This window comes from Pyxicephalus adspersus, chromosome 2 (genome assembly GCF_032062135.1).
Source record: "Pyxicephalus adspersus chromosome 2, UCB_Pads_2.0, whole genome shotgun sequence".
Taxonomy (NCBI): domain Eukaryota; kingdom Metazoa; phylum Chordata; class Amphibia; order Anura; family Pyxicephalidae; genus Pyxicephalus; species Pyxicephalus adspersus.
This window is the reverse complement of record NC_092859.1, coordinates 53,321,716-53,344,869: the sequence shown is the minus strand read 5'-3', so window position 1 is coordinate 53,344,869 and position 23,154 is coordinate 53,321,716. Positions and strand designations below refer to the sequence as shown.

Here is a 23,154-nt window from a genome sequence, read left to right as displayed (position 1 = left end):
CAGTCATCTATGGTGCTATTCATAGAGAAACAAAGAGAATTAGTTACCAGAAAATAAGGACTTTTTGAGGAGGGAATGTTGCATGTGTTGCATTTTTAATGCAATTTCATCAATCCAGAATGTCCTTAGATGCTAAAATTTTAAAACAGGAGAATGCTACATTGCCATCAATTCTATACCGAGTACACAAAGTCCATGGCTGGCAAAACCATAATATTTGCATGAGAGAGATTGTTTTCCAGTCATCTATGGTGCTATTCATAGAGAAACAAAGAGAATTAGTTACCAGAAAATAAGGACTTTTTGAGGAGGGTCCTTGTCTTGCTTATTTTTCTTCCAGTTTCTGAGTATTTTGAGTTAATCTCTTCCCCTGTGATTCAGGATTTATTTCCAGGGCTTTATTGAAACCTCCTTGAGAATCACTTGCATGCGTTCCAGGGTGGTTCACAACAAAATCCATGTCATTTGAAAAAAAGAATATTTACACATTGTACAATGTGCATGGTTAGGAATATGGAAATCCCCCATCCAGTTTTAAGGAAGCCAAAATTGTCCCAAAAAACCTAGCTCCCTTTTCCTCTGATGTTGCATATCTCATGAACCTTTCTCTCTTTCTGTTTGTGCCACACAAATATTTTTTCCTGCCTGTATTCAGAGGCAGACAACTGTTTCTACAGAACTGAGCAGGACCTTAAGCTTTTCTACCTCAGGTGTGGATCCAGACAAGAGTAGGCTGCAAATAGAACTATCACTCTCTCCATTAATGACTCCTATTCTGAATTATTGTTTCTCAGCATACAAGCCAGCAATTTATCTGCATATATTAGTGTGGAAAAATGCCCACTGCAAGTATTGTACAGTTGCTAGTTCAGCCATATTTTTTCTAGGACATGCCCATTTTCCCTGGCTTTATGGCATGTGCAACCCCTCAGTGTAACATGCTCAGTAGACAAAATTTTTCATAAAAAAAAATCTGTTGCTTACCTGCATGACAAAGTGATCAAGAATGTGTCCTTATCACTTTAATATGATGTCAGTGCCAGGTGGACCAGACCATGAACAAGTGGTCAAACAGCAAGCAAGGGCGGAGACACTAAGTTTTCTTTACAGGACACTGATTAATATAGAGCTGGTTGGGCAGCAAGCCACAAACTTTACAGCATAATTCTTGGTACCAAGACCAACCAAACCAACACATGGCTGACTCCATATACTGTAACCTCTAACCAGGCAAAGTGACAGTGGATTAACCTCTTGGCTACCTTGCCAGGCACACACAATGAACTTTGTGTTTAATGCTAACTAACTAACTGCCCAGGCTTACGGCTGAATCTGGATAGCATGGCAAAATTCTTTAAACTTACAACTTACTACCCCTCACTAGCACCTTTTTATGAGCAATGCAACAGATGGGCACCAAATGCTAAAAGACCACATTATCACCACTTTAAACAAGTCTGCTTCCCCTGTCATGAACAGAACCTTACAAATATATACATTTCTCACAAGTGCATAGTTCCTTTTAAGTTAATCGATTTAATTTTTTCACTCTTTTTTTCCCAGGAGGCTTTAATAAGGAGTAGGGTCATCATCTTTGGTGAAAGATAGCACCAAATTTCCCATACCTCACTGTCTTTTTGCACTACTTTACTCTGTCTTTTCAGCCACCTCCAAACCTTTATTTTTTTACAATTGTCTCTCAATGTCTCTCAAACAGGTCCCCTTCATGGTGCAGTGGGAGTAAACACCTGTTTGGATATATCAAAATTTGAGTTAGCTGATATATCTCTACTCAAAATGGGGAGGCATAGTATCTTTGTAATTAATGCAAATTCTATCATCAGATATTTACTGTACATTAAATATGATATAAGAGCAGGTGAATTTTCACTATAGGCATATTTAGTGACCATATAATTTCCTCTCTCTGCAGCTCCATAGGGGGGAATACCAAAAATTCCCCAGGGAAAACATGGTTGAAGGTAACGCATTTCTGCCTCATGATGGGAGAAACACCAAACAACATCTACATGGTAAATTATTTGCATTATTAGGACATTACAAGATCAGCTCACCAAGATCACTAGGCCTCTAATCCTTCAATCAACAAAGAGGGCAAGTCACATAGGAGGAAATCAAGTCAAAACAAAACAATTAAGAGCATAGATCATGGCAATTCTTTTTGGTAACGTGCATTGATAATGAGTAATGAAATCATGTTAGAGCCTTTACTGATTTTTTTCTTAAAGTAAATGTCAGAGCCAAAAAAACAAATAAACAAGAAAAGCATGCAGTACATCTCCACAGGACATGCACATTGGTTTTATCCCCTTAAGGACCCTACAAGATCATAAAAATATCTGTTGATCTGCCAGAAATGCTCTCCTAATTGTGTGCTGACACAGCATTCTGAAGTCTGCAACTCTGTCTCTCTTGCAGAGGCCAGCTCTGAACCCTTCCTCCTCTATTGTGTGTAAATATGTATACAAAAAGATTGGGAACAAATATGTATACTATAAATCACTTTCCAGTCAAAGGGCCTGATTTATTAAAGCTCTCCAAGGCTGGAGGGAATACACTTTCACCAGTGAAGCTTGGTGATCGAGCAAACCTGGAATGGATTTCTTCAATGTCATTTGCTATTTGCTAGCAAATGCTTTGAATCCTGGACCAGATCCATCCCAGGTTTGTTTGATCACCCAGCTTCACTGGTGAAAGTGTATTCTCTCCAGCCTTGGAGAGCTTTAATAAATCAGGGCCAAAGAGTGAACAATGTAAGCAAACAATGCAAATGTAAACAATTCAGGAATAACTATATACTGCCTACAGGTAGTATAGGTTTGGCTTCTTGACACCTCTTATAACAGGGAGTGAATGACAGTCTACAGAAATATTTCCAAAGAGAATTAGGGATTTTAAGGACACCAAACATTTACAATCAAGTCATCAATTATATTACCCATATCAATATTTATTTACATACCACTTTGTCTTTTTGAGTTGTCGCTGACAAGATCCCACACAATATAGAAATCACAATTAACAGTTTGAGCCGACCTCAAACAAGGGACACCATGCTATGAAGATACTTCACAGTGGGGAGAGGGGGGGAACCACGCTGTTGTTGAGAAGCTACCCCAAGGTATGCTCATGAGATCAATGGAGCTGTGGCAAAATCCCTTAAAAGGTTGTGTGAGCAGCTTTAAACAAACTCTTTGATCTTTTGAACAATCCTTTGAGTATATCTAATTTTTGCATAGAATATATAAAGGATGTCTTTGTTCCCAATCTTTTTGAGAAAGCAACATTTAATGTTATGAAACACATAAAAAAATTGGGCTTCTGGGAAAAGAAAAGTTTAATAATACAACCAAGAAACAATTATAATATTTTACCAGAACACAGGGAGCATTAATTTTTGAATAATGTATTGTGTGGGATATTGTCATTGATAACTTAAAAAGACAATGTGGAATTTATATTGTTGTTTTTGTATACTTGTTTTTATTTTTGTAAATAAAGATTTATACATTTATCTCTGTGCATGCATGAGATTGACATCTCTTTCCCCTTGGTAAAAAACGGCCCTTCTGTGCATGTCCAAGACATAGAAGATGTAGCCAGAGCCTCCCGGAATACCTCCGTCATGCATCCCGGGAGGCTCTGGCTACACCTTCTGCGCTCCCATTACATCTTGATTGCCAGGGCGATCAAGACTTAGAGTGGTGCTGGACACTTTTTTTTAATAAAAAAGTTTGTTGCACTTATAAAAAAATAAAAACCTGTTTTACTTTATTTACTATATTGTCTACTCTTCTATGTAAAGTAAAAATGTTTTGGTACGCTTTAAAAAAATAATTGATAATCTACAGAAATATACAGAAGGAAGGGGGGCAGGTACAGAAATGTCGACTATTATTACTACTTGAGAGACAAAGGTATCTTTATATCCCTACTACAGAGGGGGTACATACAACATACCTACTATTTAAAAGGGACATCTGACCTTAGGCACACTTTAGTTGCGTTAGCCCAGCCCAATTTTATTTCAGACAGGATCAACAGTTTTTTTTAAAAATTGCGTTTATCAAACACATGTGGCAGAATGCTTTTAATGCTACATGTAAACAATGAAAAGAAAACAAAGTGGGGACATAATTGTTAACGAACACCAATTATGAAGACTCTTCTGTTCTATGAAAATATTTGAGGGGTAGTGTTGCAAAGGTAGGGTCCTAGATACAATTCCCCAGAAAGAAAATGCCTGCATAGATTGTGTGTTCTCCCTAAGTTAGGGTGTTGTCCAAAATTGTATGACAATCATAATGGCATCTGATTAATATAGCTATAGTCCTAATTTTCTGTGTGGACAATAGACCTAGAGGTCTATTTTCTGCATATGGAAACGCAATGCATAGTCATATAAGATATTAAAGGTCTGCATAGGTTGGCCTAAACTTGATGCCATTAGAATTGCTGATGATATTTTGTAGGACATATTACTTGTTTATTGTACAAAGATAGTGTATGTACCATATGTACATGTTGTAAAAAGTTAATTTTGTTTCACATATATTGTTGACACACATGTATGAAGCTTTATGAAAATGATTTAACTGATTTTCATGTTTTATGCTTTTGTATGATGGTATCCTGAAAAGGATGAAGACCAATAGGGATCTGCACCATAGAATGCAACATGATAAGCTTTTGTACAGCAATGAATTCATACAAATGGTATCCAGAGTATGTGGTGATTCTGATGCCAATGCTTAAGCCAGCAAGTCAGTAATAGAAAAATCCAATACCTGACTTGTTTTGTCGAGGAGCGTAGTCCATAACATACAGCTGACCTGTAAAAGAAATAATGTATAGTAGAAGGTTCTCATATTTAGCACAGAACTGTGTGGTCCGCTATAGCCAAGACATTGTTCATGTTCATTTAAAGGATAAGAGGTGGAAATGTTAAACCATATTTCCACTTTTTGGATTTTTAAAAGGCCTGCATTAATACTTAAAAAAAATTAATGAATGCATGCAATCATTATTTTAACTGTTTTTAATGTAATTCCAAACATTTACTAAGCTTATTACTGTAAAAATATCCTAGCATGGCTGAAAAATATGTGCTCATCAATGCAATATGAAGTTGTAAGACTAATTGTTGCAATATGAAGTTGTAAAATCATTTAAACACATGTGAACCAAATTTGCTCCCCTAATGGTATTTACCATATTTAGATCTGTTTTTATTATTACTTTATTTCCTCCTCTTTCTTTCCTCCTCTACATTAGGTTATTGGGTGCAGAGCAGACAGACTATCTGATAAGGCATCATAAATTTTGTTAACAGAAATGTCTCTAATTCCTCAGCAACCTTTTTGAAGCAGAGATGGGTGGAAACTCACAAATTTCCTGGTAACGTTGTTTACAGTTTGCTCAGTGCTATAGAACATACAAACAGGCATTAACAGATTATTTAGAGTCTTGCTTAATGTAAGTTAATACATTTTTATGGGATCTATGCAGTTTTTAACATTCTATATTTTTAAAAAACAATCTTTAAAGCAGCACAATGGTTTGTAGATATCTTTTACAGAACATATATAAAAATACAATTTATTAATTATTTACAACAAAAAAAAACATAACTTTCATAAAAAATACAATTTTCCAATCCAAACATTATTTTTAAGTTAGTTCATACCTGCTTCAAATCATAGAATTTTTTGGCATATAATTTATCCTAATTACTTCTTGTGACCTATTTCACATTAAGCTTGTGCCCTTCTGAAAGGTTTTTAGTTTGTACCCTTCCAAATGCCTCAATGTGTTTTGCAGTTTCTATCACTGCTTTTTCAAGAGAAAAGCTAAAGCACAACTCTAAAATAAAAAATTTGTATGGACGTATATAGTATATTGTATATTGCTCATTTGGTATACATTAGTGTATATACATGAAATAATAGTACTTACAATCAATTATTGGCAAACCAGTTATTTATATAAACACGGTAAAAGAGATTCTCCTTCTAAGCAGACCTGTTCTTACTACCACTATAGTGGATTTTTTCACTTAAGGACTCCCACTGTAGCCAAACAGAAAGGAGCAAATCATCAAAGAGGATAGGATCCTTCACAGACAAAATGTCCCTTCACAGTCAAGCATGGCACAAACACTAAAAAAAATATAATAATAAGATATTTTTAAAGCCGTGATGGAAACAGCAAATGTGGCCAGTTCCATACAGGTAAAACAAAATTACCATTTCAATTGAAAAAGGATGACCAATTACACCCATTAGTAGACATGTAATGGACAATTTACATCATTTGTCTTTTTATGCGCTTAAATGGTTTAAATGACAAGTGGTTTAAATGAGACATTCAGCTTCAAAGCTTCCCTCTTATGATTGTTGCAATATTAAATATAAAATGAACTTGTATATTCTCTCTAGGTTCTATTTATATTACATTCTTTCTTAGTATGGTTTTAAAAAATAAAATTTAAACTGTTTTATTTAGATTTAAATCAAATTTAAAGATTTAAATTTTAAAATTTAAAGATACAACTGTAAATTAACTATTGAAAACAACATTATGTTCTTACACAAAATGTTTAATTATGGAGCGTTATGGTTTTAATATTGGCTCATGAAGTTTCTTTTGCAAAAACATTATTATTTACAATGATATACCAATCACACTATTTCCATTGCCTTACAATAAATTATCATTATTTAGATGTCTATTGTAAAGTCATTTTAAAAACTTACCAGTGGTTACAAAGTATTACATTGTGCTTGTCTTTACTAAAAGGTTGTTACTATGTAGCAGCTGCCATTAATCTGAGCTGTCAGTTGCTCTCCTATTCCAACCTGTGATATTAGTGCTCCCCATCTTTTGAAACACATAGCACATGTCCGAGTGACGTCACCCAGCAGGGTTGTCTTAGATGACGGAGGCTGTCCCTGTCAGTCTGATTTGGCTGTACATGCAATACGCTGAGTGCCCTCTCTGCAGCCATATTCTAAGCACCCTGGACATTTCAGGATGGAGCAGACTATTGAACTGTTCCATAGTACATGATAAGGTAATGAGTTTCGATTATGTTGTGTATAGAAGTTCATATGTGATTTCTATCATTATTTCATTAATCATTTTATTAATTGTAAGGAATATAAAGTAGATGTAGGTATATTAATAGGGATTTAATCACAGCTTTAAAATATTTTAATCATGGTTTTTATAGTGTTTGTGCCATGCTTAAATATTAAGAATGTGGCACCAAAAAATTGTGGTTTTCTCTATAGATTGATTATACCACCATTATATTCAGTTTAAATTCAAAATGTATTAATTCCAAACATGAAAATTAACAATGTGAATAAACATGAACAAATATAAACAAATAAAATGAGTTACAAAGATAGCATAATCAAGGCAAGTAAATATGTAATTTTGCATCTAATACATTCATTGTAAATTACAATTTCATTTGGTTTTGTAGTTTCATTTGGTCTTCTCTGCTTCCTCAGACCCAGAAACTATAATTCAACCAATAGATTGTAAAAATTTATTTTAGCCGTAAATATATATATATATATATATATATATATATATATATATATTTAAAATTTCAGACTTTATTTAGCAGCAATAATCCTATAATAAAATATACAATATATTAGCTATGAACAATGAGCAAAAGATTTTTCTTAAAAGAGGAAAATATTACTAATGAATTAAATAGCATATACAAGCGTCATTACATTGAAATAAATACCACCTTTGAGAGATGCAAGGTTATCCCAGAGAAATATGATGTTTTTGTTTTAAGATAAACACAAAGAATCTTAAGATAGTTTAAACAAGTAGATTTTCAGTGAGCCTTATTGAAAATACAATCTACTATGAACTAATGATTAAGGAATTTTTTACACAAAGGTAGTTATTCAAAGGTTTTCTTACCCCTATTATTCAATAGAAGATGTGGGGAGGAAGACCAGCAGATCCTCAGCAAACCAGCAGAACACAGAAAACATACCATGCAATGGTTAGGATCAATAAAGCAATTACCAAATTTCCACCTTTATAGTGTATTGGTAAGTATTTAATATTGTTCAGCTGTGTCTCTCATTGATATATAATTGACTCACCTGTGTTATCTAAGAACAATAATACAATGGGTATACTAGTGTGTCTTCCGGTTAATCCTAAAGACGTCCAGCGCATCCATCCCTGACAACTGACATCACATCCCGGAAAACAGGATGTGCGTCACGTCTGTAGTTCTACCGGTGACTGATTCTAGCATATATTTCAATAACAAATATATCTTATATAGGGGAAAAAACTACAGCAATCAACAGGTAGGTATTAGTGCAAAGATTTCTACATATAATAAAGCAACATAAAAACCTTTAATTTGTAGCATGACATATAATCTGAAAATATAACCTGATTATTATAAGTATCTGCTATATGTATAAACAGATATAGATATAGATAAGAAATTTTCCTACATGAAACAATGGGAGTCAGACTTGGAGGTGAAGTGGAGTGTCCAAGAATGGCAGGATCTATCAGTGTCCATTTCCAAAATATCTCTGAACACTTTGATAATAGAGGCCAATTATAAGGTTTTGATGAGATTGTACCTGGTCCTAGTTAGGATCCATAAAGCCAATCCCTCTGCCCCTCCATGCTTGGTTGAGATGTCCTAGGGTTCAGGGATATTGGATCCGCATTTTCAACCTAATACGCTCTGTTACCCAGATAAACATCCCAAAGAAAATAGAGTTTGCTCGTTTTTCCTAATTAAAGGGTTTAGCGCCGAAACAGTTAACTAGACTAATTAAATATATCCTGTTAGCTGCTCGGATTACCATTGCTTGTTACTGGAAAGCTTCCATTATTACCTTGAGTTCACCAAAAACAAACTTAATTGGATAATGGTCAACAACAAATTGACCTGTACTCTTAAAAACAACCTTAACAGGTTCTACAACACATGGGCCCTGTGGTTAGATTATAATTATGTATAATTCAACCAGGGAACCCAGATCCTAGATCCAATGTAATTTAAAATAAAATATAAAATTAAAAATGTACTTTTATTTGTAAATGTATTTGTAAATGTATTTTGTATTACATTGTAATCTGCTTTTAAATTTCTCGCCCGGGCACACCCCCGAATACATCACCACTCGCATCACCCGGAAGATGTCACATCCTCCCGGGTGATGCGAGTGGGGATGTCCCGCCCGCCTCACCCCGACACTGCTGGTGCTGCTGCTCTGCATCTCCAGGGAGATGCAAAGCACAATGCAGCCCTATTGCATTGTGCATCACATCTTCCAGGAGGTGTGAGCAGCAACAGCAAATTCCAGGGGTGGTGCCAGCTGGCATCACCCCAGAATTTACTATTGCTGCTCGCATCTGCAGTGAGATGTGAAGCACAATGCAGAAGTCCTGCATTGTGCTTTGCATCTCACTGCTGATGCGAGCAGTGGCGTGGCCGGGATCTGGGTGGTATTTAAAAGCAGAATACTCAGTAAAAACTTGCAAGGAAAATTGACACGATCTTTATTTGTAATTTACATTGATTACACTAGCCACATGCACATTCTTGTGGGATGGACATTGTATCCTCTGGCTTTTGATAAGTACTGTGAACTAGTTTGGTATGAAAAGAGGGAGCCTTCTTCTACATAATTTTTGGTATATTATCAACATATTTGTTCACTATGTTGTCTCTTAGGAAAATATGCCAATATTTAGACAAAATATGCTGTAGCTTATGATGTTGTTTAATATATATAGTGTAATAAAGCAAACTTTTTGATCATTTTCACTCATTGGGTCTGATTTATAAAAGGTCTCCAAGACTGAAGAGGTTAAACAGTTGCTAACAAATACCAAAGGACTTTAGGAAATCAATTCCAACTTTGCTGGATCACCCAGGTTCACTGATGAAAATGTATCCCCTCCAGCCTTAAAGAGCTTTAATAAATCAGAGCCATTATATCTATTTGTTTAGTATGCTTATTTTCATTCAGATGTTTGTGCCATGCTTGACAGTTCAGGGACTTTTCCTCTGGGAAGGGACTAATCCTCTTTGACAATTGGCTTGTAAGGCCCTGGTCAGCACCAGTCCCCACCAGACACCAGTCTCCCAATCTAACACCGCAATCTTCATCTTTAGTAAGCCCCCGCTAAGCCTCTGGAGACTGGTTGTGTCTCCCAGCACTCGGTTGCCCCCAGGACTTACTGCGCAAGGGATGGTGTCTGGCAATGGGCTGGCAGCAAGCTAGGAGTCCACAGATAGTAGTAGTAGTACCAAGTAGTAGTAGTAGTAGTAATACCAAGATTCCAACAGAGCCAAGTCCAGAATATTGGGCAGAGGTCATACACAGAATATCCATCCACCAAACGAAGTACACAAGGACGAAACGCAAGCAGAATCGGGGTCACAAGCAAAGGTCAGTCCAGGCAGCATAAACTGGCGATGTCAGAAACAGGCAAGGTCAGCACCAGTAAATCAGACGATAAATCTCCAGCACAGATCAGCCCAGCTAAACGCTACAAGAGGCACTGATGATTGGGAGCAGAGAGGCTTTAATGTCCCAGCAGCCAATAGCAGTGCAGGACTGAATCAGGAGCTGATTAGCCTCTAGAATCCCCTTCAGCTGTGCAAAGCCAAACAAGGGATGCTGGGGATGCCATAAATCCATCAGGCTGCACATCTAAAGAGAAACAGGGGCTGCTAGTATCCAAGTTCTCCTGGCTGCTGCAATTGACATTGCTGGACAGAACAGACAGTGTTTATTACCACTATGGTGCACAGCATGGAGTCGCCGGACAGATAAATATTCCTAACCTCGCTCTTTTCTGTTTGGCTGCACTGGGAGTCCTCAGGTGAAAAAGTCCACTATGGTGGTAGTAAGAACAGGTCTGCTTGAATAGGAATTTCTTTAACATGTTTGTATAAATAACTGGTTTGCCAATAGTTGATTGATTGTAAGTACTATTAATTCATGTAGATACACTAATGTCTAAGATATGGGCGATATATATTTTAAACTTACCTCCACACCAAAGTTGTGCTTTAGGTTCCTTTTTTTCACTTGAAAAAGCAGTGATAGAAACTGTGAAACGTGTAGAGGCATTTAGAAAAGTACAAAGTCAAAACCTTTGAGAAGGGCGCAAGCCTGATGTGAAAAAAGTCACAAGAAGATATTAAGATATATTATATGCAAAAAATGTCCTGAGCTTGGGAGCTGGTGTGGACTGAGTTAAAAATATTGTTTGGATTGGCAAATTGTATTTTTTATCAAAGTTATATGTTTTTTATTGTAAATAGTAATAATTGTATTTTAATATTTGTCCTGTAAAAGATCCCTGTTTGTTGGAAGTATTGTTGTTTTTATGTGTTTGTGTACTTAATTTTTGATATCTAAAGACATTATTTATTTCAATATTAGCATGGCAATTAAGAGAGCTGTGAGCAATTAAAAAAGCCTTTGTGTTCTCCTATTCTGAAGGGCCCTTTGAGTCATTCATGACAGCTCTTGCCCTTGGGGGAACACATAGCCTAACAGACCTACAGCAGTCACAGAAAAATACAGACACAAATAACTAGGAGAACAAGAAAACTGCCTTTTTTACTTTTTTCAGCAACAGGTACATGTTCAACTTTTCCTCAACAGAGAAATTATATATATATACATATATATATATATATATATATTTATATATATACCGTATTTTTCGGACCATAAGACGCACTTTTTTTCCTCCTAAAGTGGGGGGAAAATCAGGGTGCGTCTTATGGTCCGAATGCAGAGGTACAGGGGCATATTTTTTTACTTACCTTTTTCTTGTTTTCCCTTGTGCGGAAAACCTGGTGCGTCTTATAGTCCGGAGCGTCTTATGGTCCGAAAAATACGGTATATATATATATATATATATATATATATATATATATATAAATATATGTAAAAGTAGAAAAAAAACATATACAAAATGTATATTTATAGATTTTATAACATATTGTTGCCCGTAAACCCTTTTTTAGGGTTGTAACATTACTTTCCAATATTTTTTTATACAAAAAAAAGAAGGGAAACAGAATTAGGACTTATTAGGATATAATATACATCCTCCAAAAGGTAAGAAAACAAGTGAAAGGAATCAAGGTGAAAGTGCGGGGAAATATATTATTTGGATGCTCCTAGATTTCGATAATAAGCAATATGGCTACAAGAATTGTATCTATCATCTTGGTTACAGGGTTCCATGATATTAGTCTCTCTCATTATTAAAGCATACTCCTGAGAATATTTATGTTGAGACCAATAAAGCCAATAAATGTATCTGTCTCTAAGTGACACCACCAGGTCCTCCATTTCCATAATATTGTTTACCTGATACAACCAATGCTGTATAGTAGGAGGAATAGGCTGTTCCCCAGAAGGGTGGTGTACATACTATTGCTGCAGTTAATGTTGTAGAAGAGAATATTTTATATCTCTTTCTGGACAGGGGGCCAGAAAGAGTTATACCATATCATGGCCTGGATGGGGACCGGAATGGTCCCAAACTAGCTGAGCTGCACTAAAACGTATCATACTAGAAGAAATAGAGAATCAACTACTAGCACAGATAGAAAAAGCAGCAAAAAATAGAAGTGTTTTTATTCATGAGAGATTTCAACTCCCCAGACATTGACTGGAGTAATGGCACTACAGGAAGGGGGATAATTTTATGGTACAGTTTATATAAGCCCCAACTAGAAATGATACTCCACTGGACCTAGTTCTTTCTAACAATGCAGAGCAAAGAGGATCTAGGTAGCAGTGACCATAATATAATTACATTTAATGTAAGTTGTAAACAGGAAGCAAAAACAGGAAGGATAAAAAAATTTAATTTTAAGAGAGCAAATTTTCCCTTAAAAAGGGTGGCTCTTGGGGACTGGGAGACAATATTGTCCTCAAGGAACACAGAACAGAAATGGGAATGTTTCAAGTCTGTTCTACACAACCAAACTGAAAAATATATTCCAAAGGATAATAAGTTTAGGAAGCTAAAATTAAAACCCAAATGGCTCACAGCTGATGTTAAAAAATCCATAAAGAACAAGAAAAGGGCATTCAAAAAAAAAAAAAAATGAACGATCACCTTCATTGTTTGAAAACTATAAAGAACTTAACAAAAGATGTAAAAAAGAGATAAAATGTGCAAAACGTCAAAATGAAAGACAGATTGCAAAGGAATTTTAAATATATTAATAACAAAAAGATCAGATCTGAGCATGTAGGGCCCTTAAAGGATGTCTCTGGGTTGGTAACTGAGGATACAGAACAGGTGGATTTACTAAACATTTTTTTTTTAGCTCCGTGTACACAAAGGAAGATGGCACAGCTCAAAACCAAATTCATAATAGCAATGTCACTGCCTTAAATGAGTCAAAATGGCTCAAAATTGATATGATTGAGAAACAATGGGCAAAATTAAGGTTGACAAGGCACCAGGCCCCGATGGATTACATCCACATGTCCTCAAAGAGCTGAGCTCAGTTATTTCAAAGCCATTATTTCTAATTTTTAGAGACTCTTGCATGAGACTCTTGCATGAGACACTGGCATGGTCCTGACGGATTGGCGTAAGGCCAATGAGGTTCCTATCTTCAAAAAGGCAAAAGTCGTTACCAGGTAACTACAGACCGGTTAGTTTAATGTCCATAGTTAGAAAGGTCCTAGAGAGTTTGATAAAGAACCACATAGAGGAGTTTCTGCTAGAAAATAATATTATAAGACAGCATGGCTTAGATGAAAGATGAAAGATATCAAACAAATTTACTGTCTTTTTATCAAGAAGTAAATAAACAGGTAGACAGTGGAATAGCAGTTGACTTTGCTAAAGCATTTGACACCATACTCCACAGACAGTTAAAATGCAAGTTAGGGTCAATAGGTTTAGAAAAGTCAATTCATAAATGGATAGAGAACTGGCTTAAAGACCGCATGCAGAGAGTTGTAATTAATGATTCATACTCTGAATGGTCTAAGGTTATTAGTGGTGTAACCCTGGTTCAGTGTTGGGACCTTTACTGCTTAACATCTATATAAATTATATAGAGTTTGGGATTAAAAGCACCATTTTTGTGTTTGCAGATGACACCAAACTATGTATTGGCATTAAGTCCGTACAGGATGTTTAAAATCTACAAGCAGACCTGGATGTACTGTTTGATTGGGCAGCTAGGTGGCAAATGACATTTAACATAGTTAAATGCAAAGTCATGCACTTGGGGGCTAACAACATGCATGCTTTATACTGTCTGGGGTGAATACATTTGGGGGATCATAGGCTTAATAACAGCATGCAATGCCAAGCTGCAATATCTAAAGCTAGTAAAGTAGTTTCTTGTAATAAAAGAGGAATAGACTGCAGAGATCGAGACATAATCCTGCCCCTGTACAAAGCATTGGTCAGACCTCATCTGGAATATGCAGTCCAGTTTTGGGCACTAGTTCACAAAAAGAACATTGTAGAATTGGAGAGAGTGCAAAGAAGGGCAACTAAGCTAATAAAAGGAATGGAGGAGCTCAGGTATGAGGAGAGATTAGCTGAACTTAATCTATTAACGTTTAAGGGAGTATATGATCACCCTGTATAAATTCATAAATGGTCCATATAGAAAACTCTCCTCCCAAATATTCACTTTGAGATCATTACAAAGAACAAGAGGGCACTCTTTCCGTCTGGAGGAAAAGAAGTTTATGTTCCGGATAAGAAAGGGATTCTTCACTGTAAGGTCTGTAAAAATGTGGAATCGGCTCCTTTAGAAAGTAATTTCAGCAACTACTATAGATTGCTTTAAGAAAAAGCTGGATGCTTTTCTAGAAGCACAGAATATAACTAGACATTAAGGATTTAAAGTAAAGATAACAGAGACTGTTGATCCTGGAAACATCTGATTGCCTCATGGAATAAGGAAGAAATTTTTTTCCCCAGTTGAAACAAATTGTACCAGGTTTTTTTTTTTGCCTTCCTCTAGACCAACTATGTTTTATTAGGGTTTTATATCTGGGATATGTTTATGAGGGGGTGCTGAGAAATTCCTGACTTTGCCCCCTTCCAGATGAAATAGATAAATTGTGGGGGCATATGACAGCCTAATATCTTAGTATTTAACTAAGCTGTGATGGCAGAGGCACAAGCAAGTTTCACGTTGTTGAAGTTACAGGCCGTCATGAAGTTTTTGTTTCTCCAGGGAAGTCAGCAAAGGAAATTCACACTGAGATGTCACAAACACTGGGGGAGAAGTGTCCTTCCTACAGCACTGTCAAAACCTGGATATCTCGTTTCATGACTGGGCATTTCACAGTTGAAGATGAGCCCCGCTGTGGGCGCCCCCCCCAACCCCAACTGACCCGACAACCTGTGATGGTGTCCATGAGCTGATTATTGAGGACCGGTGAATATCCGCAAAAAAGATAGCCCAGATACTTGACATCTCACGGGAGTGTGTTGGGTTTGTTATCACCACTATCCTAGACATGCGCAAGTTTTCAGCGAAGTGGGTGCCAAAATGTTTGAACAGTGATCTGAAGAAGGAACGAGTTGAAGCATCCAAAGCCATTTTGGCCAATTTTTAAGCTGCACAGGACTTTTTGGCTAGGTTAGTGACTGAGGATGAAACCTAGCTCCACATCTATGATCCTGAAATCAAGGAACAGTCAAAGAAATGGTGCTACAGCTGGTCCCTGTGGCTGAAGAAGTTCTGAACCCAGAAATTGGCCAAAAAAGTAATGGAGTCCATTTTCTGGGACAAAAACGGTATTCTGTTGGTGGACTACCTACCTCAAGGCTCTAGTATCAATTAAGACGAAACGCCGTTGAAAGTTGACCAAAGCGATCAGAATGCAGTACAAACATTAGGACATTTAGAAAGGGTGAACCCACTAGCAACAGTCTCTGCCGTCAAAACAGCAGGAAAACGCATTGCTATTTAATGTACACACCCCTATGGAATTTACATTGCTGCATAATATCTTTACACTATACAAATCCTGTTTATTATTATTAATAACAATAATAATAATAATTGCTAGCTGGCATCAAGACCTGGATGACCTGGTGTTAGGATTGACACACATAAAGTTGTGGACAAGTAGTGCGGTGACAGTAGGCAAGGATGGAGGACCGGAGATGGAGCGTGGGCCTCTGGTCAGCTATCGCCAGGGAGACCGCATTGGTAAGAGTCATGGAGAGCTGGGTGTAGCGCATTGTCAATGCCACCCAGAAGTGTACAATTTTAGTGAATGGAGTACTGACAGGCGGCAACAGCAGCAGCAGGAGGCGGTGGGCCCTGAGAATGAGTGGAGACAGCATTGGTAATTGGTATCTAGAGCTGGATGTAGTCCATCGTCAGAAATTTAACTGTACCAAATGGTCTTCAGGTAGGAACAGGTATCAAACACTAAATTATCTGTATTGGGGATCCCCGATGTTTGCAATCCCGCCAAACTCACACAGCAGAAGCTGCAGAAGGCTGACATTTATTTGCATTAATTTTTTTACCATTTCTATATGGAGTCCACTTCTGGTGATTATTTTCTGAGCTGTATTATTGGGAAGACTATCAAAATTACAACCATTAATGGAAGTTTTCAAGGAGTTTTACTTGGTGTTCATGCAGATCACACTCTTCACTTGATTAAAGTCAAGGATTTGAAGACTGGTAAAGCTGTGCGAGGAGCAAGGCTGTTCTAAAATGTTCTAAATGTGGAACTAGCAGAAGACTCAAGAGGCCAAGAGATTGAAAGAGAGACAATACAAGAAAGATTCTGCATTTCCAGCACCAAAAGGTCTTGAGCTTAGGAGCTTCTGGTCTGAAAATATATTGCTATGGGAAACTGTGTTGGCTGCAGGTGTGCACAAGAAATCATGTTTACCCTTTTGGCATCCTCACCTAGGGACCAGGGGTCTTTAAAAATGGTTTCCAAGTGGTGCTTGAAGACAAAGGCATCCTAAAAGTCACCCACGACTGTCATTGGCTAGGAGATATTTTGTCCCACCAATATGGTGTGTTTTTGATACACAGGTGGGTGTTGTGTACTTGTTTTCCATGGAGACTGGTGGTTTTCTTCCTCATCGAACATCTACTGAAAAAGGAATGTTTGACTCGGTATCTAAATATGCCGTCTGCACAAGTACATTTCTTGAATATCAAACAAACATTGATGGAGAAAAATCTTACTATGTGTTCCAACCGTCCATTGTCTGCTACTTTGCTTAAAGTGTTGGCTCTGGAAGTATCGAACCTCCTAGATTTGCATCAAGCTATGTTGGATGGCATGCTCGCTGACTTTAAATTGTTAGTTGACAGGTTTCCTAATGCTCCTCGCCTAGCAAAAGCAGATGCTTTAGCTGTGACTGAGAACTTATGCTCTCAGCTTCCCAAAGAAAGAGAAGAGAAAAGGCTTTAAAAGAATATGATTACCAGCCATGGATTCCTTGCGAGATAAGAGTAAACAAAGCCATGATCTCTAAATGGGTCAATCCTAAAATAAGATTGGTGCTAGGAGATGCCTTAAGACATACACACTTAGTCCTCTTTGTTTTGAGAACCACAGAACAATATTATATTTGGTTCTCTCATGTATCAGCTTACTGGTAGGATTCATAACAAATAATTACATTTGAAAGGAAGAGAACTACTCTAATAATGATACAGTTGTATGTCTGCTTAAAAACTTCAGAAAGTTTTGGATAGAGTTTATTTGTTGGTTTTTTTTTTTAGTACATTTATATGTGGGGAAAATTAAGCACAGAACAACTCAATGTGCATCTACTCTATTTTTGGGTTTCAGCATAGTCTGTTAAAATGAATCATTGTAAAAATTATAGCTACTTTCAAATAAAGGGCATTTTGTATAATACTGTACATTTGTCCATTTCCAAATAAATTGCTAATGTACTTAAAAAAATATCCTTATTTATTTTAAAGTAGGCCAGGTAGGAACCAAGTATCAATCACTAAAATATCTGTATTTATTTTAAAGTAGCACAGAAATTTCACAGAATTTTCATATCAAATGGTACAGAGAAATACAGAAATTTTTCTGGCATGTGGATATATAACAAGTGCTATTACAGTTAAATATTTGTATGTTTTTGAGAGAAATACAGACATTTTTCTGGCTTTGTGGGTATATAGCAAGTGCTATATTCCCGCACCCTGCATTTCCCCTTGTTTGTTCGGCGAGAACACGACCTCATGGTGAATCACAGGGTCGTTCTCGCTTAAATGTTCGGTAAGCGAGAACAGCCCAATTCGCCGTGAGATCAAACTTAATAATCTCGACCATCCCTAGTTGTGGCTGCCAAGTTGAACACCCTGGGTTCCCACTTGGTCCACCATCCCCCCTACTCACCTGACCTGGCCCCTATTATCTGTTGCCGAATTTGAAGAAACACCTGAATGGGAATGTTTTGAGGACATTTCTGATGTCAAAGATGCTGCTGAGAGCTGGTTTGAAGCCCAACCAAAGGACTTTTATTTGAAAAAGAAAAGCTGCAACCACACTGTACTAAGTGCACCAGTCTCAGGGGGGAATATGTTGAATAAATGGGGTATTTCATAACTCTGGCTCTCTTTTTCCTGGCCAAAGCCAGGAACTTCTTAGCTTCCCCTCCTATTTCCCTAGTTGACTTTTCCTTCAACAACGAAGGCAGAAAGCCATCTCTGCCCCTGGAACAAAGGGATGCACCATTCCGGCTTCCCAGGCTTCATTATGGCTTTTTTTTAACCCCCGAGCCTGCTAGCACTACTCGGGGAGTTAAGATGGACCCTGGGGTGCCTCAGGGCACTGTCCCCTCTATAGGCACTGGCACTACCTCTCCTGGTTTTCAGAGGCCGCATGATGCTGATCAGCAGACCACCCTACCTATAAGCCATAACTCCTGGCAAGCTTATGTGCAACACCTCCCCACCGTCTTGTAGTACAAGAGGTTAAAGCGGCAGGTTTAGGTTAATGCAGGGCAAAAATTCACACTCTATGCACAGACCTCCAGAATTTGGTGGGCAGAGTTAATATCGTTGATGATGATTTACAGGATACTAAAAACCAGGTTCTATAACTTCAAGACCAGGTCTCTTCCAAAGCTTCTGCAACTAGAGATCCTAAGCCTCACCTTGAAGACCTTGAAAATTGATCCAGGCGCAACAATATTCAAGTGTGAGGTCTTCCAGAAGCTACCCAACAGGCCCACCTTCCTTTGGTAATCCAAGCAATTTTCAACAACATCCTAGGTCACCCACATGATGATTCCATATGGTTTGATAGAGAGTGCATAGATCCCTGCGACCACCTGGCCCTCCCTCAAGACCGCGAGATGTTACCTACAGAATCCAAGATTACCCTCTAAAAGAAGAAATCATCCATGCAGATAGGAATATGAGAACCATTGAGTTTGATGGGGTGCAACTACAAATCTATCCTGAAGTCTCCTGGTCTACTCTCCAGCGACGTTGTGCTAACATCCTTTCATGATTGTCCTATTCCCTACCAGTGGGGGTCCCCCTTCAGCCTGACAGCACCTCTGGATGGCAGATCTGTGATTCTCAAGCATCCTGAAGACCTTCCACAATTCTGTGCAGATCCTGGAATACCTTGTCTTTCGATTTCAGGGTGGGACTCTCTCACAGTTTTTCAGGTGGGAGACATTGGGAGATGGGAGGAAGCTCACAAAAGGAAGTGGTCTCCCCGTAATAGCTCCCCTCCACTGGCAAAAAATTCTCCACCTCCTGGATCTTCACATACCTAACTGCCCTAATTATGGCAAAGGGAACTCTCATATCCTGTTATTTGATGTGTTTACTTGGTTCCCATATGACGTGAGCTATGAGTTTCTGTACTTGGTTTCTTTAATCTCTAGTTATATTGTATGCTGTTTTGCTTTAATTGCCCAGTCCCTGATACTCAATTCAATATTATGGTTTTGCACTTAAAGGCTGGGAGTGGAAATTGTATGCTGGAAAATTACTCTGGCTGTACTATTTTTCTCTCTTAGGAACCCCCCTCCTGCTGGTGGGTGCTATTTTGGCTGCCCGGTTTCATCCTATGCCTTACCTCGGGATCCCCTCCTTGTTATTTTTTGTTTTTGGTCTGTGGTGTTTTTTGTCTCCAAATAGACCTTTGTACAAAGATGTGATCCCCACCAAGATGAATCAGCTACTCCTGCCAAATGTTGTTGTGTTTGTTTTGTTTGCCTGTTTAAATTTTCTTCTTTTAGGTTTCTTCCTATGTGCTGACTCCTCTCCCCTCTCTCTACTCTGTGCCCTTGGAGCATGCTCAGGTTTCGCCATAGCATGCTATTGATTATGCACTTTTTTCCTTTACATTACACTATGGTTAGATTACTAGCACTTAATGTCAAAGGCCTGAATTCCAATATCAAATGCAAATTAGCCCTTCAGGAATTAAAGCGCCAAAAAGCAGACATTTTTTTTTTTTCAGGAAACCCATTTAGATAAAATGGGCTTGTTAAATTTTGCTAAACGACAGTATCCGACTGTGTTCTCAGCGCCAGGTAAAAAGTTCACTAAGTTTACCGGTGACCAAGTTCATTTTAGACCCAGAAAGTCGATATATTTTTTTCCAAGGTTGGCTAGATGCAAAGGAGGTTGTACTATGCAATTTTTATGCACCTAACATGGTGCAAGTTAATTTTTTGGAGATGGTACTTACTATAGCATCTTCATTATCATATAACCACCTACTTGTGGCAGATGATTTTAATTTGCCTCATACTCCTCTGTGGGACCAGCGCCCAATGACTGATACCACTAGACCTCACACTGTCTCTCGGCCCTCAGCTAGTTTTGGATGCCTCCTTCATTGCTATGGTTTAGTAGTTGTATGGCGTATTCTACATCCCATGGATAAGCAATATACCTTTTTTTCTAATCCTCATTGTACGCACTCTAGACTAGATCACTTTTTTGTAGAAGTTTCCACATTGAGGTCTACCATTTTTTCTGATATATGCCCTATTACATGGTCTTACCATGCCCCCGTAGTTCTAGTGGTGAAAATAGGTACAATGTAAGAGAGAAAATGCCACAGGAAACCTAATGATTTTCTGCTTAAATATCTCCCAACTAAAGTGGCCCTGCAAACTTCCTTGAATGCCTACTTTTGGGAAAATTTACAATCAGTAGCACAAACTTCTACGCTGTGTTAGGCCCTAAAGCGGTATTTCGGGGCCATTGTATAGCGGAATCTGCTACGCTTACGAAAGATGCACGGGCCCTGCTTACACAACTTGAAGCATCCCTGGAACAATTGGAACAATTGTCACTTTATACTAACCCTAGTATTGCATCACTGTTAAAGTTATAGGTGTTAGACATAAACTTAAGGAGTTAGCTGTGGGTAAAGTAGAAAAGTCACTGATGTACCTTTAGCAACTATACTATGATAAGGGCAATAAAGCTGACTCAATCTTGGCACAACAAAATCGGGATCAAACTGCCAAGGCGACCCTTATGGCTTTAAAATACACTAATGGTACCCTTCAGTATGACTCAGAAGTCATGGCTAGAATATAGTACAGTACATGAATCACAAAAAGGAGACCAATCTATTCTTAGATCAGGTATCTCAGAATACCTGGCACTCTGCTTACATCCAGTTACGGAAGATGCAGATTGAAAACACAATGAATCTATTTTTCGTCACAGGAAATTGCAGCCACAATAAAAGCCCTACCATTAGGTAAGGCCCCAGGGCCAGGTAGCCTTCCATATCTCTATTACAAAACTTTTGCCGCTACCTTGGTGCCATACTTAACTGCATTATTTAATGATTTCCTAGAAGAAGCACCAATACCTCAAACTATGCAACACTTCTATATATTGGTGTTCCCGATATTCTATTCTTCTATAACGCGGTGAAACCTGGTAAAGACCCTCAATGCCCTGCTAGATATCGCCCCATTGCCCTTTTGAATTTGGATGTAAAAATATTCAATAGAATTTTAGCCACTAGATTGGGGACATAATTACCTGGAATTATTTCCAAGGATCAGGTTGGCTTCATAACCTCTCGCCAAGCTGGTGATAACACCAGATGTACAATTAACATTATCGATGCCCTTAATAAGCTTGATCAAAAGGAAGTATTGGAAATAGGAGTCACGGGCCCTTTCCTCCAGGCTATCACAGCGGTCTATACTACACCTGCCAATTCCCCTAAAATCTCAATTCAAATTGGCCCTAGGCAGGGGTGTCCCCAATCCCCCCTATTATTCACTCTTTGTATTGAACCACCAGCTAGAATGATCTGTCAAGATCCTGGCATTAAAGGGGTCCCTATTAAAACTAAATCATTCACTATTACATTATATGCTGAATATATCTAATTGACCCTCACAAACCCTCTTATTACCCTTCTAAATCTTCATACTGAAAATTGAGTACTGAATGAGTATGGCTCCCTATCTGGGTACAAGATTATTACAACTAAAACAGACGCCCTCTTTATGAATTTGCCACTTGTCTCCAGCAGCAGCTTTAAGCACAATATCCATACTGCTGGCCCTCAGATCATGTTAAATATTTGGGAATTTCCCTAACTGCATCTTATGGCACTTTATATGCTGCTACTTACCCTTCACTACTTAAGGAGTTCTCTTCACTCATACAAAAATGGTGTACTTTGCCCTTGTATTTTCTTTGGCCGCAGAGCTCTAATTAAAATGGCCGTCCTACCAAAGCTTTTATATTTTTTCGCAACATTACCAATAACAATCCCTCTGTCCTCACTTGGAAAATTGCAGGCGGCATTCCGTAATTTTGTTTGGAGATATAAACGACACCATCTGCCTAAGTAAGTTTTATGCTCCTTTTGAGAAAGAGGAGGCTTAGGAGTACCAGATTTCTTTAAATATTATTTGGTGATTTGGCACTTGCTTCCTGGTCTACCCTGCATTCCATCAACAGATGAATCCAAATCCAAAAATTATGGTTAGCACTTATACATTCTAATTCCTTTTTTTTGTAACTCATATCATGATGCCTCAGATAGCTCCCTATTGGGCCCTATACAATTCTCATGGAGAATATGGCTCCAATGT

The 23,154-nt window shown here is 37.9% G+C and overlaps 1 protein-coding gene across 2 annotated transcripts in view; it reads right to left on the bottom strand.

Annotated features, from left to right (window-relative positions):
• The window catches only part of KCNIP1 (potassium voltage-gated channel interacting protein 1), a 189,554-nt gene that overhangs the window by 116,231 nt on the left and 50,169 nt on the right, over nt 1-23,154 (bottom strand). Inside the window, exon 2 of one of the 2 annotated variants that reach the window (XM_072400797.1) lies at nt 4,809-4,853. The exons of the other annotated variant lie outside the window; for it this stretch is intronic. Within the exon in view, the coding sequence (XP_072256898.1) occupies nt 4,809-4,853 (45 nt within the window). The remainder of the gene's footprint in view (nt 1-4,808; nt 4,854-23,154) is intronic. 2 annotated transcript variants of the gene reach the window in all.